At 39.5% G+C, this 12,739-nt stretch overlaps 1 protein-coding gene across 1 annotated transcript; it reads right to left on the bottom strand.

The window, feature by feature from the left end:
• Positions 1-6,671: 6,671 nt before the first annotated feature.
• LOC149311158 (uncharacterized) lies at positions 6,672-10,582 on the bottom strand. The gene is made up of 2 exons (XM_089529485.1): positions 10,510-10,582; positions 6,672-7,273 (listed from the first exon to the last, which is right to left on the bottom strand). Exons 1-2 carry the CDS (start codon positions 10,580-10,582, stop codon positions 6,672-6,674), a joined length of 675 nt encoding a protein of 224 aa, XP_089385611.1.
• Between the last annotated feature and the right edge of the window lie 2,157 nt (positions 10,583-12,739).

The following is a 12,739-nucleotide window of genomic DNA, read 5'->3' as shown; positions in this document are numbered from 1 at the left end:
GGGCAGGGAACAATGTTTTCTGCACAAAACACATTTTTTCTTAAAATTTTAAAAATCAAAGTCTCAAAATGTGAAAAATCATTAAAATGTTTAATGACTCCTATTATCTTATCCAGCAGAGAGAAAACTTTTGAAATTTTTCATTTATATATATGAGAATGGGACAAGGAAAGATTTAGGTCCCTGGCCATGAAAGGTATGAATCCACCTTCTTTGAATTTTCCCTGTATTTCTGCTCATATGGTCCCCCCGCCTCCACCACAAGTGAGTAAGTAAAAATTTATTATGGCCAAAGAACATCCCCCGAGTAAGATGATTCCATATATATCACCTTGACATCCTTGGAGGACAAGCAGGTTACAGATTTAATAAATAAATGAAATATCCCATAAGCAAGCTGAATTAAAGAAGACATACTGTAAGCCTTTCAGTGTTCCCTCACTGACTTTTTGAAGTCTTTTTAAAGAGCTGTTTTATAACCCAGATGCATATATATTGCTAAGGGAACCTTACTCATAAAGTAGGGCTGACGCTGGTTGCTTTGGGGGTAAACCTTATCCTACTTCAACCTGGCATGTCTCTCTTCTGCCTCACAAAAATCTACCACTTTACTGCCAGCTTCCTCCAGTCTGTAAGAAAATCTAGACATTTAAAAACAAAACCACCTCATCAGATATTTTAGCTCTGAAAAAGAGGGTATGATCCAGAAAAGGAGAACATATGGTAACCATACTTGTAATCAGAAATTGTTTTAAATTGTTTATATTGTTTGAAAAAAGGGCAGGATGGAAGTATGTTAATAAATAAAAACAAATAATTAAACATGGCTATCAAGCCTCTCAGGCTTTTACAGTCAGTGTGCAAAGGTCTGTAACTCTGCTTGTTGCATGGAGATATTGGGACAGTACGGTTTCTATGGGCACCCCCTCCTCACTTCCCAGTTTCCCCACCAGGTGGGATGTGCTGAACAGGGTTATGTGTTACACTGTCTATACTTTCATCTCTTTCATATGATAACAGTTATAGATTTTTGATACCACTTAACTGCTATGGCTCCATCCTATGGAATCCTGGCATTTGTAATTTGGTGTAGTACTTAGAATTCTTTGGCTGAGAGCTATAGGGCCTTACCAAATGACAAAACTCTAACTGTGTAATGTTAAAGCAACCTTATAAAATCTGGTGGACAATATTTGTAATAAAAGCAGAATACAGGGCAGGAGAACCTTTATTTTCTCCTTTTAAGTGGAGCCTTTTCTTGCCTGTAAACCTTATTTTGTTTCTAGGCTTGGGCTAAAACTTTCAGCTGCAGTATTCAGAAGGTAGGAGGAACTGCAGGTTATTCAAACTATTTGTCAACATAAATACACTTGTGAATTTGTCATTGTCAATGGAAATGCAAAACACCACCATCATTATTTCAGAAAGTGTTATGTCTTTAACCTACAGTGGCAAGAATATGCACGTTAAGTCACTTAGCTAGCATTACACTACATTAGTGTAAATCAATTCCTAGTTATCCTTAATACCTTCTCCAATACTTCTACATTCAGTCAAGGGGGAAAAAATATTTAAACGGCCTGTGTGTGAGAGATCTAAAATGGAATCTCATGCTTTTATTCAATCAATTGAAAATGGCAAAGATATGAAAAGCAATTCAAGATAGTTACTAGCCTTCAATATGTTGCACAATAAACAAGAAAGGACACATCCAGATGAATGTGGTCAGAGATTCCAGACAGTGATGTTGTGAAATAAATTAGATGGCAAGTCAAATTAAAATGGAGTCTTTGGCTCCATACCTAGGAGAAAGAACATAAGAAAGCAAGCAAACAAGAGGGGAAGGGTTAATTGTGAAGTGAGAATGGATTTACCTGATGTAATTTTCCATTTTATTTTTGTCTTGGTGTCAAAGACTATGATTCCTGAGCCCAATGATGTTATCCAAAGAAAATGGCACAAATAATAAATAATAAATAAATGGTTTATTTTGTGTTGACTCACCATTCAACTATTGAATCAATAAGGTCTCCTCCATCTGGGACTAACCAGGAGGATTTGAACTTTTGCTCTTTGAAACATGCATATTACTAGTTGAAGAGTCAATGTGGTGTAGCGTTTTGAGTGTTGGACTATGACTCTGGAGACCAGGGTTCAAATCCCTGCTCAGCTATGGAAACCAAGTGGGTGACAGTGGGTAGTCACACTCTCTCAGCCTGAGAGGAAGTAAAAAGCAAACCCTCTCTGAGCAAATCTTGCCAAGAAAATCCTGTGATAGCTTTGGCTTAGGGTTGTCATAAATCGGAAATGACTTGAAGGAACACCACAACAACATAGACTCAAAGAATCATAGGGCCATCCAGTCCAACCCCCTGACTTGCAGGGACTCACAATCAAAGCACCCCCAACAGATGGCCATCCAGCCTCTGTTTGAAGACCTTCAAAGAAGGAGATTCCACCACACTCTAAGGGAGTGAGTTCCACTGTTGCTCTTACTGTCAGGAAGACCCTCCTAATGTTTAGGTGGAATCTCTTTTTCTGTAGCTTGTATCCATTGATCCTGGTTCTATTCTCTGGAGCAGCAGAAAACAAGCTTGCTCCATCCTCAGTATGATACCCCTTCAAACACTTAAATAGGGCTATCATACCACCTTTTAACCATCTCTTCTAAAGGCTAAACATACCCAGTTCCCTAAGTGTCTCCAGATAGGGCATGGTTTCCAGACCATTCACCATTTTGGTCACCCTCTTTTTGAAACCCTCCAGCTTGCCCACATCCTTTTTGAATTGTAGACACAGGATTCCAGGTGAGGCCTGACCAAAGCAGAATAGAGAGGAACTATAACTCTCCTTGATCTTCTATTGATGCAGCCTAGAATTGCATTGGCATTTTTAGCTATGCCTTTACTAAACCAGGTGTGCCCCATCCCATCTATGCTTCTTTAAAAAATTTTTTTGCTTGAGCTCAGTACCTTACATTTCTCCCTGTTGAAATTCATTTTGTTAGTTTTGGTCCAGCTTTCTAATCTATTAAGGTCATTTTGAATTTTGATCCTATCCTCTGGGGTATTAGCTACTCCTCCTAATTTGGTATCATCTGCGAATTTGATAAGCATGTCCTCTATTCTTTTGGTCAAGTTGTTGATAATGATGTTGAATAGCACTGAACCCAGGACAGAACCCTGTGGCACCCCACTGGTCACTTCTCTCCAAGTTGAAGAGGAGCCATTGCTGAGCACCCTTTGGGTCCACTAATTACTAATCCACCTAACAATTGCTTTGTCTAGCACACATATTACTAGCTGTTTGCTAGAATCTCATAAGGGGACTTGTCAAAGGCCTTACTGAAATCAAGATATGCTATATCCACAGCATTCCCTTCATCTATCAATTGTGTGTGTGTGTGTGTGTGTGTGTGTGTGATCAGATTAGTCTGGCATGAAATCCATGTTGGCTTTTTATGATTATGGCATTCCCTTCTAAATGTTCACAGATTCTCTGTTTAATTATCTGCTCTAGAATCTTTCCTGGTATTGATGTCAGATAAATTGAGTGATAATTTTGGAGAGCCTCTCTCCCCACTTTTTTAAAGATGGGGACAATGTTAGCCCTCCTTCTCCAGCAACAACAAAAAACAACTAGCTGACCTACAGATGATCTAGTTCAGGGATGGGGAATAAATGGTCCTCCAGATGCTGTTTGACCCCAGCAAATATTATTCTTCACTATTGGTTATCCTTGTCAGGGCTGTTGAGCTGTAGTCTAATGATTTCTGAAGAACCATGTATTCCCATCTCCACTTTCAGGCAGACGTTTATTCAGACTTCACTCCTATGCAGATTTTCCCCTCAAACAAGCAGTGCTGTCAGTTATCTCACCACCAGCAGGGCTTTCTGCTTTTATCTGATAGCAGGTCTTGTTTACACTCTGAGCTGAACTTTTGCTATAGGTGCACAGGCTATAGTTGTAGATAGAAACAGCCAGCATTAGAAAAATGTGCCACAGCTTCTAATGTGTGTCTGAAGTCTTTCCTCCTCCTATCTGCAGTTAATATCATCTACATATTCACTACCACAACTTGAGGATTTATTACTTCCTAATTTTAAAATGCAAAAGCCAAACTCTTTGAAGAACTGTCCCATGCTTATCCAGAAATAACCACATGTATATACTCCCAGAAAATACTGAAGTTTTTGCCTTCATTCAGACTACACATTACTTCAAAGATATAGCTAGCAGCTACCTCTTCCTTCCACCCCTACTCATGAAAGCAAATGTAGGAGTCAAATCTAGGTCTCTATTGTTGGGATTAGAGGACTGTAACTCTTTACCCAGACCCAACTGTATGGGGTAGGGGAGTGATAGAAATCCTACACTTATTTGTGAAGTCAAAAGCTTTCATGTCTGGCATCCATAGTTTTGTGGGGTTTTTGGGCTATGAGGCCATGTTCTAGAAGAATTTTTTCTTGACATTTTGCCAGCAGCTGTGGCTAGCATCCTCAGAGAATGCTGGCATGGAAGAGAGTGGGGTATATATAGTGTTGGTTGAGGGGAAGCGGTTTGCGTGTTAATCTGTGTATTGTTCTGTTGCTGAATGGCAAGGCCTCAGGGTTTATATTTAACTAATGATCATTATGGATCATTAACTAAATAGACACCCTGAGGCCTTGCCATTCAACAGAACAATAGACAGATTAACATACAAATCACTTTCCCTCAGCCAACTGTACCATTGTCCCTTCCAATTTGTGGGGATCAGTTCCAGACCCCCTGTGAATTGGAAAACCACAAATATTCAAGCCCCCATTGAAAATAATGGTGGTGCACTCCCGCAGGCGCACATAAGCACCATTTTGTCCCTCCTGGCTTCCTGTCCATGGAATTTCAAAACCGCGAAGAAAAAGTCAGTGAATTCGGATGGATGACTGTATATATATCTCACTGTCTTCTATGCCAGCATTCTCTGAGGATGCCAGCCACAGCTGCTGCTGAAACATCAGGAAAAAACTCCTCTAGAACACGGCCTCATAGTCCAGAAAACCCACAAACTACACTTATTTAGTTGTGAGGTGAAGATGGTGTACCTGAAATAAAAATCAGAATTCACATAGGATCTATTCATTTATCATGGCTGGCATCCTGTTCAGAATTTATGATATTATAGGCTGGATTTATGGAATTTCAATTGTTGGGGATTCATGTTTATGATCATGGATGACTGGAATGGACCTCAAAAATGTACCTTCACAGCACTGCAGTGTTTCAGCCAAAGCATTTCTGAGGCACTGGAGATCACAGCGCTGGGAAATGACATTTGCAATGTGTTCCTGGTCATGATGGAGTGCCTTGTGGTAGATGTAATTTCCCAGCACTCCAACCTCCAATGCCTCAGAAACTCTTTGGTTGGGGTTCTGTCTGGCTATGAAGTTAGGTTTGGATGGGCATCATCAGTCATATTAATGACTGTATTAATTTTATGAATTTGTCTTGTGCATTAATTAATGTAATTTTCATAGAATCATAGAGTTGGAAGAGACCGCAAGGGCCATCCAGTCCAACCCCCTGCCATGCAGGAAAACCAAATCAAAGCATCCCCGACAGATGGCCATCTAGCCTCCGTCTGAAGACCTCCAAGGAGGGAGACTCCACTACACTCCGAGGAAGTGTGTTCCACTGTCGAACAGCCCTTACTGTCAGGAAGTTCCTCCTAATGTTGAGGTGGAATCTCTTTTAGATAATTTGTGCTTGTTGTAATGCTGATTTTATGTGTTGTACTCCTGCCTCGATCCATGGGGAGAGGTGGGAATTATAAATAAAGATATTATTATTATTATTATTATTATTATTATTATTATTATTATTTATGATGGCAATGCCTGCCATTGTTACTAAGCAGATATTGAGGCAGGATCTTGGCCTATATTTACATCTCACTCTCCATTACTTGGAGAGTGGAGGGTCCTCCTTACTTCTCCATACACTTTTGGAGTTAAATCTCCAAAGGTTAAAACATGATTTGTCCTGCTACTCCTACCATTTTAGCTTCAGAAGAACCCTGGCCAATAAGTCAGTCTGTAACTGAGTGAATCATGTCTCTTAAGTTCAACACTGCACCACATATGTCAGGCATGCTCCCCTAAAGCAACACTTCTTGGTGTATAATCTTCCAAATGTTTAGGACTTCAACTCCCAGAAACTGCAGCCATTGCTACCCAATTGCAGAAATAATGAGACATGACAACATATTGGGATGAAAACAGAGTCATTCATTTATTAATTAAGCTATTTATTAATTTCTAAATGGAACTGCAACTAATTCAAAGAATAACCAAGTGTGGGAGAAGCTACAGCCGGTGTCTTTCTCCAGACCACCTCAGTAACTTATTTGGACAATAACACATGAGCCCTCAATGATAACCCAAAAGCTGGGTTATTCGTTGACTGGCCACATCAGGAAGTCTAACCTGAAAGTCCCTCTCCCAATCTGCAAAGATTAAAGAGTGGTCTTATCTTTTGAGCTATACCTAAGGGCAATTTCTTTGTGCCACCCGCTAGGTTACAGGGCCTAAAGAGGTGGTTTCAGAAATGTCCCTTCCACACAAATGGTGTCCAAGATGCTTGCTGAAATATAATTCAATTATTTATGCCATAGATATGGGGCAAGCATCTGCTCAGACCCTATCTCCCACCTCGGTATTGAGCACCTCTTTAATACCTTGTTCCAAATCCGCTAAGAAAATAGCATTACCAGTTTCAGAAAGGTGAACACTGTCAGCCCAGTAGAGCTCTGGTCTCTGAAATATAATTTGCGGATGTGGTAGGTAATGGCCTAGCCCTGCCTTGAGGGCCTTTTGAATCTCTCTGTTAGCTTGCCTTCGGGCAGTATCAATGGCTATAGGGTCACCATCGCACTTCCACACACGCCATGGAAGAATGGCCAACCAAACAATATGAAAAAATGGCCAAGACTGTCTGATAAGGCAAAAATCATGCAGCACCTGCAGAATAAGTGCCTTACCCTTCAACAAACCAAGGTCGTTTCCACCAAGGTGAACAACCAACGCATGGGGAGAAGGCCCTCGGTATTCCTTGAAGAATAAAGGCAACAAGCCATGCCAATGGAGACCCCTCTTGCCCAACCAATGAAAACAGGAAGCATCGCCAAGACCCAAGTGAGTACCAAAGTGGCTTGTTCTTGCTTGCTGGGCAGCCCAGTAGATGCTGCTGTGGCCACATAGCAGTACTTGAACTCTTGATGGCACATGGCAGGGATCTGAAAAACAAGGAAACATCAATTAATGAAACAGTCTAACATATCTACGGTATGCAGAAAACCTTCATCGACCTATTTGCTTAATGGCATCTGCGGAACATGCCGTCGAAGCAGCTCCAGGGAAGTTGTCAGGGGAGGATAATCTTAGCATTTCTTTCCCCTGCTAGCTCTGCCATCACAGGAGCTGTAAATGAAACTGTGAGGCAAAGCACGGATTTCACGTTCATAATCTAGCAACACTGCAAAATACAAAAAATTGCTTGTTTCTTCTTGCCTGAGGAAAATAGCCTGAGGAAGCTAGTAGAATTGAGATACATGGATATGATGGATTCATCTTTTGTCACCATGCCTAAAAATACTTACCTAAACTCCAAGAGTGCCATTTGTAGGGAAATGCAGCCTGATTAATGTTATTACTTCCTTAAGGGTGTGGAGTGAAATTTCTCCAAAAGGATCTGTAACCCCCAACCTCTGTGTTCTAACAAAGCTTCACTGAAAGTAGAAGCAGATTACCGCTCCTTGTGGAACCATCTGCCTGTTGGATCTGTCAGTGGTCCTATTTCTCAAAACATCTAGGTTGTTCCTTCTTTAGGTGTTTACCTAGAAAACCTTTTTAATATAATCAATACCATAGCGACTGACAGACCTAGCTACTTCTCCTCAGGCAATGTATACCAGCTGTCATTCATTTAAAAGTATAAATGCTAGCACATAACAATTACTGAATGCAAGAGCACCTGATTACTAGGTGCAGATGGGCAAAGATGTGTATGGAAGAATTTGGGCACTAATGAAGCATGCGGTGTAACGAACTGAGAAAACTTGACAGTAAGGGCTTTCATAATTACAGAAAGAACTTGGGCAGCTACCCCATCCCTTCTCCATTTTAGCTAGCTAATTAATTGGGGCCACAGAGAGCTTGCAGATCTGGAGCTCAGGTTCTTCCGTGGTTTGCAGAAACAGTCAGTCTCTCTCTCTCTCTATTCCACCATAGCCAAATGGTACATTCTCTTACACTCCTAAGATTTACTTGAATATATTATGCAAATATTGTATAATAAGCATCTCTTCCTAAAAGGACTGGTTCAATGATGCCACTGATCTGCTAGCCTGTCAAGATAGATTTAAATATTCTGATTTCTGCTAGATTATATTGACTTCTGCAATTATCCTGAGTATCTCCAATCATTGTCTCAAGTAGTATGTGTGTTTATGTGTGTTGGTGGCACATGAAATTATGAGATGGATCCAGATTTAATTCCTCCTAGAGTAGACCTGTTGATGTCAACAGGACTTAAATTAGTTTAATATTAAGTCTTGTAACAACATGATGGCTGAAACTATGCATCATGCTTGCAAGGTTTAAATCTATACTTATGCATACATGATATTAATACTATACCATCCCTCTGCTGAATACCGACAGTGTGTAACCATTATGTATCTTCCAACACAATTGTTTATTGCCCTGTTGTGCATTGTGGAATGCAAAGTGGCTCTTTCTGCACCCCTGTGAATAAAGTGGTATAATAAAGGCACTGACAGATAGTTACACATCATCAAAGAATGAGAATGAACAGGTGTGTGGCTGGAATCCTGGTGGATTACTCCCCACTACAGTAGGCTCATTGTGTCCATTGTTGAATGGTGAGTCAAAAGATAGATAATCTAACTGATATCTAATTGATTTAATCACTCTACTAATAACAGGACTTGAAATTGTCAGGTTTGTAGAACCCTGGTTACACAGTCTTGATCTAACTACATCTGTTGCACAATGCATCAAAAATACAACTGCATGTGTAAGGGAACTAACACGTGCATATAGCACCAACAGGAATATGAACTATGTCTCTTACAAGGCTATGCATCAATTATCATTTTGAATCCTTCCACAAATTAGTAAATATTAGAAAGCCACTGAATTTTTATTAACTTCCTGTTTCTCTCTCTATGATTTTTTGTGTGAAAACTGATGACTTTTCCTTTAGCCCCCTTGAAGAATATAATTTATGCACCAAACATTTGTTCTTAATTTATTCATTCTAGTTAAAGACTCAAAAGTACCATCAAACTGATAAGATAATGTTATGCATTCTTTACACTTCACCCTTCAACTTGAAATATTACTGAGCTCCAGTGAGCACAGTGAGCCCTGAATAGAATGTGTAATCATTACAGAGGGATTTTAAAATTATCCAGCAGGATTGTAATGTTGTTCTTATAAATGTTATTCATTTGGGTAAATTGTTGTTGCTTTGTTGTTTTTATCAGGGTTACTAATTAATATGAGGACAATTTCCTCTGACTTAAAAATTTGCCTGATCTTTGATTAATGAGTGCCCTCCAAACAAAATACTCTTTTGCTTATTTTGAGCTGTTTTTTGTTTCAAAAAAGAATTCACAGCAGGTAAATTGCACTTTGTTTCCTGTACATCTGTCTTCATTATCTGTTTCTACTTTTAAAGCTAATGGGGTAATTGTTTGTCTGTATTATCCCCCCCCCCCCCCCCCCCCAATTTGTAAGAAGAAGAAACTTTGGCTGCTACCCTTACTGTCTCTGTTGCTCATTACATTCAAGACCTAAGATGGAAGAAATATTGTTTGTCCTTTAATTAGCTGTTGATTTCACTCTTGTCCTTTCTTCATATGGGTTCATAGATGAAGACACCAGCATCAAGGAAAATGTAGCAGCTCCTTTCATATAAGTCCTATTAAGAGAATGCCTGAGAATCTATATCAGCAGATATATCAGGTTTTGCCAGAGCACTTTTTGCACCCTTTCTTTTCTGTCCCAATGCAACTGAACTTTCCAGTGCTGCATGTTCATAATCAGGAAAATGAGTGTCTAGGTAGCATCAGGTTTTGTTTCCAGAGCCAGAAGAGAAGATATCTTTCTCCTGGATCTTTAACATACTCATATATACTTACTGGAGAACCAAGGGTGACTGTGTCTTTTCCCAAACATTGGCTAGGTTTGGGGCCACACTCTAGGGTGGGAAATGTTTGTTGTGCTGTGGGACTGTTGCAGGAGGAGGTGCTCATCACTTCCTTGTGCAATACTCTAAAAGGTGCATATGCAGAGAAGCAAATGTGAGGCATTGAAGTAGCTCTGACCCTAACCAACGCAGATTTCCTTCTACATCTGAAATGAAACTATGCTGCAATTTATATACATGCCTTTGCAGAGTTCATAACTACATGCACCATTGCCTACATATTAATATAGAACTTACAATCTTTGTTGGATGGTCTTAAGTGTAGAGATGAATACTCACAGGTCAGGTTGATGCTTGCATTTCTCTCCATATTTATTTAATATCAACCAGTCTGTATGTATCTGAAAGGGTTTACTATAAATTTCTTGGAAACAGAGTGTTTGATTATTTACAATTTGTTGTTGTTGTTGTTGTTGGTTGTTGTTACTTTTCCTTGTTTTTGAGAGCTGGTGTAAACATTGCTGGGGCACAGAAATCCCCTGCATGTGAATGTCTACAAGTTTGTATCTTCATTTTCTATGACTAATATAATTACCAGATACAATATTCTTGTTAATCGAAAAGATGTCATACTTTTGGGCGAGTTCTTTCGTCCTCATTATATTGCTCATCTGGGTAGACTATTTGCATGAACTACTATTAGATGAATGAAGCAAAAAACATCAGGTTTTGGTGGTTACTTACTGTGTCCAAATAATCTTGAAACTAGCAGAATTACATACATGACTAAAGTGCTGTTGAGCTTATCAGCCTAGTTCTATTAGTAACCTAATCTGTTCACATTACAGACATTAGATATGGAAAATGGAAGACAAACCTACAGTTTTCACTACCGGTATAATTGTATGAATGTTTACCCAGAAAAATAAAGCCCACAATTTTTACCAGTTCTTACTCCTTTGTAAATCCGGATTGCAACCTTATACATATTTAAAAAACTATGTGGTATGATTTTATGCATATTCTTAGTTTTTTGTGGGTTTTACGGGCTGTGTGGCCATGTTCTAGCAGAGTTTCATCCTGACGTTTTGCCAGATGCTGGCGAAACGTCAGGAAGAAACTCTGCTTGAACATGGCCACATAGCCCGAAAAACCCACAAAAAGCTATGGATGCTGGCCATGAAAGCCTTCGACTTCACATTCTTATTCTTGTTTTTGTTGTGTGCCTTCAAGTCACTTCTGCCTTAGGGTGACCCTATGACGAACATACCATGAGATTTCCCAGCAAGATTTATTCAGAAGGTGTTCCCTTTTGCCTTCTTCTGAGGCCAAGAGAGCTTGACTGGCCCAAGGTCTCCCAGTGGGTTTCCATTACAGGACAGAGATTTAAACTGTGTTCTCCAGAGTCCTAGTTCAATGCTCAAATTTAAATCCCAGCGTGTTCACAGGGATGAATACTCCATTGGAAATAGATGGTAGTCTTAGGAATACCCTGAGGATTCAGCACAATATTCGTTCATCCTGGTGCTTAATTTAAAAAAGAACTGAGATGAAAATCAACTTTACAATTTGTGAATGCTGAGAGCTGAGCCTCTAAAATCAAACAAAGTTTTTATTAAAACAGATGATAAGCCAGAATAACTGAAGCAGCAAATAAAAAGGGTGACTAGAGGAAGTATTGATTGTTATATTGAAGTAAAAAAAAGAAGAAAGAAAACTCTGCATAAAATGGGATAACTTAACAAAACAGATTAAGATGGAGTGAAACAAATGGTTTATGGGCTACTAGCACCAGTAGATTATACCATTTGGGGAATTCAGGCTCCATAATGGTAATAGATTGAAAGGGAACATTTGATTATTACTATTGATGTAGCATATCTTTTGGAAGAACAATTCTTTTACAGCTGCTTCTTAATTATTTCATTCTTGGAGGAGTACTAGAAATCAGTTTATTAGTATTCCCATTCTGTAGATAGGAAGCTGAACTTATTACCCATAGCCATCAGATGAAGTTACATGTGAGTTGAAACTAGGTCTCTGCTCTGTCCTCTCCCATAGGACACCCCACCCTAATTCACTGGTTTAATTCTTGTATTAGTCATCAGCTGAGGCTGATAACAAGTGCATAGCAAGTGTATTATGTGCCAAAAGCTAACTCCTAGACAACAAATCCTATGCTGGAATTTGGGCAAGGTTCTTAGCAGCACGATAGCAGTTTCCTACTTCCAGTGAAATGGCTTCTTGGCTGTCATGGGGTCTTGTAGTCGTGGATGATGATTATCTTTCACTCAGAGAAAGAGATAAATGAACCCTTGGAAGGAACCCATTACTTAGAACAGTGGTTCTCAAACTTTGGTCCTCCATATGTTTTGGACTTCAGATCCTATAATTTCTGACTTTTGCCCAGGTTGGCTGGGCTTCTGGGATCTGAAGTCCAAAACAAATGGATGAAAAAGAGTTTGGAACCAATGTCCTAGAGGATGAACTGATATCCTCTCATGCCAATAACATGCCTCTGGATTGA

The sequence above is a fragment of the Sceloporus occidentalis genome, unplaced genomic scaffold (genome assembly GCF_023333645.1).
Source record: "Sceloporus occidentalis isolate IW3139 unplaced genomic scaffold, rSceOcc1.0.p SCAF_6, whole genome shotgun sequence".
Lineage (NCBI taxonomy): Eukaryota > Metazoa > Chordata > Lepidosauria > Squamata > Phrynosomatidae > Sceloporus > Sceloporus occidentalis.
The sequence above is the reverse complement of the archived record's forward strand: the minus strand, read 5'-3'. Positions and strand labels throughout refer to the sequence as shown.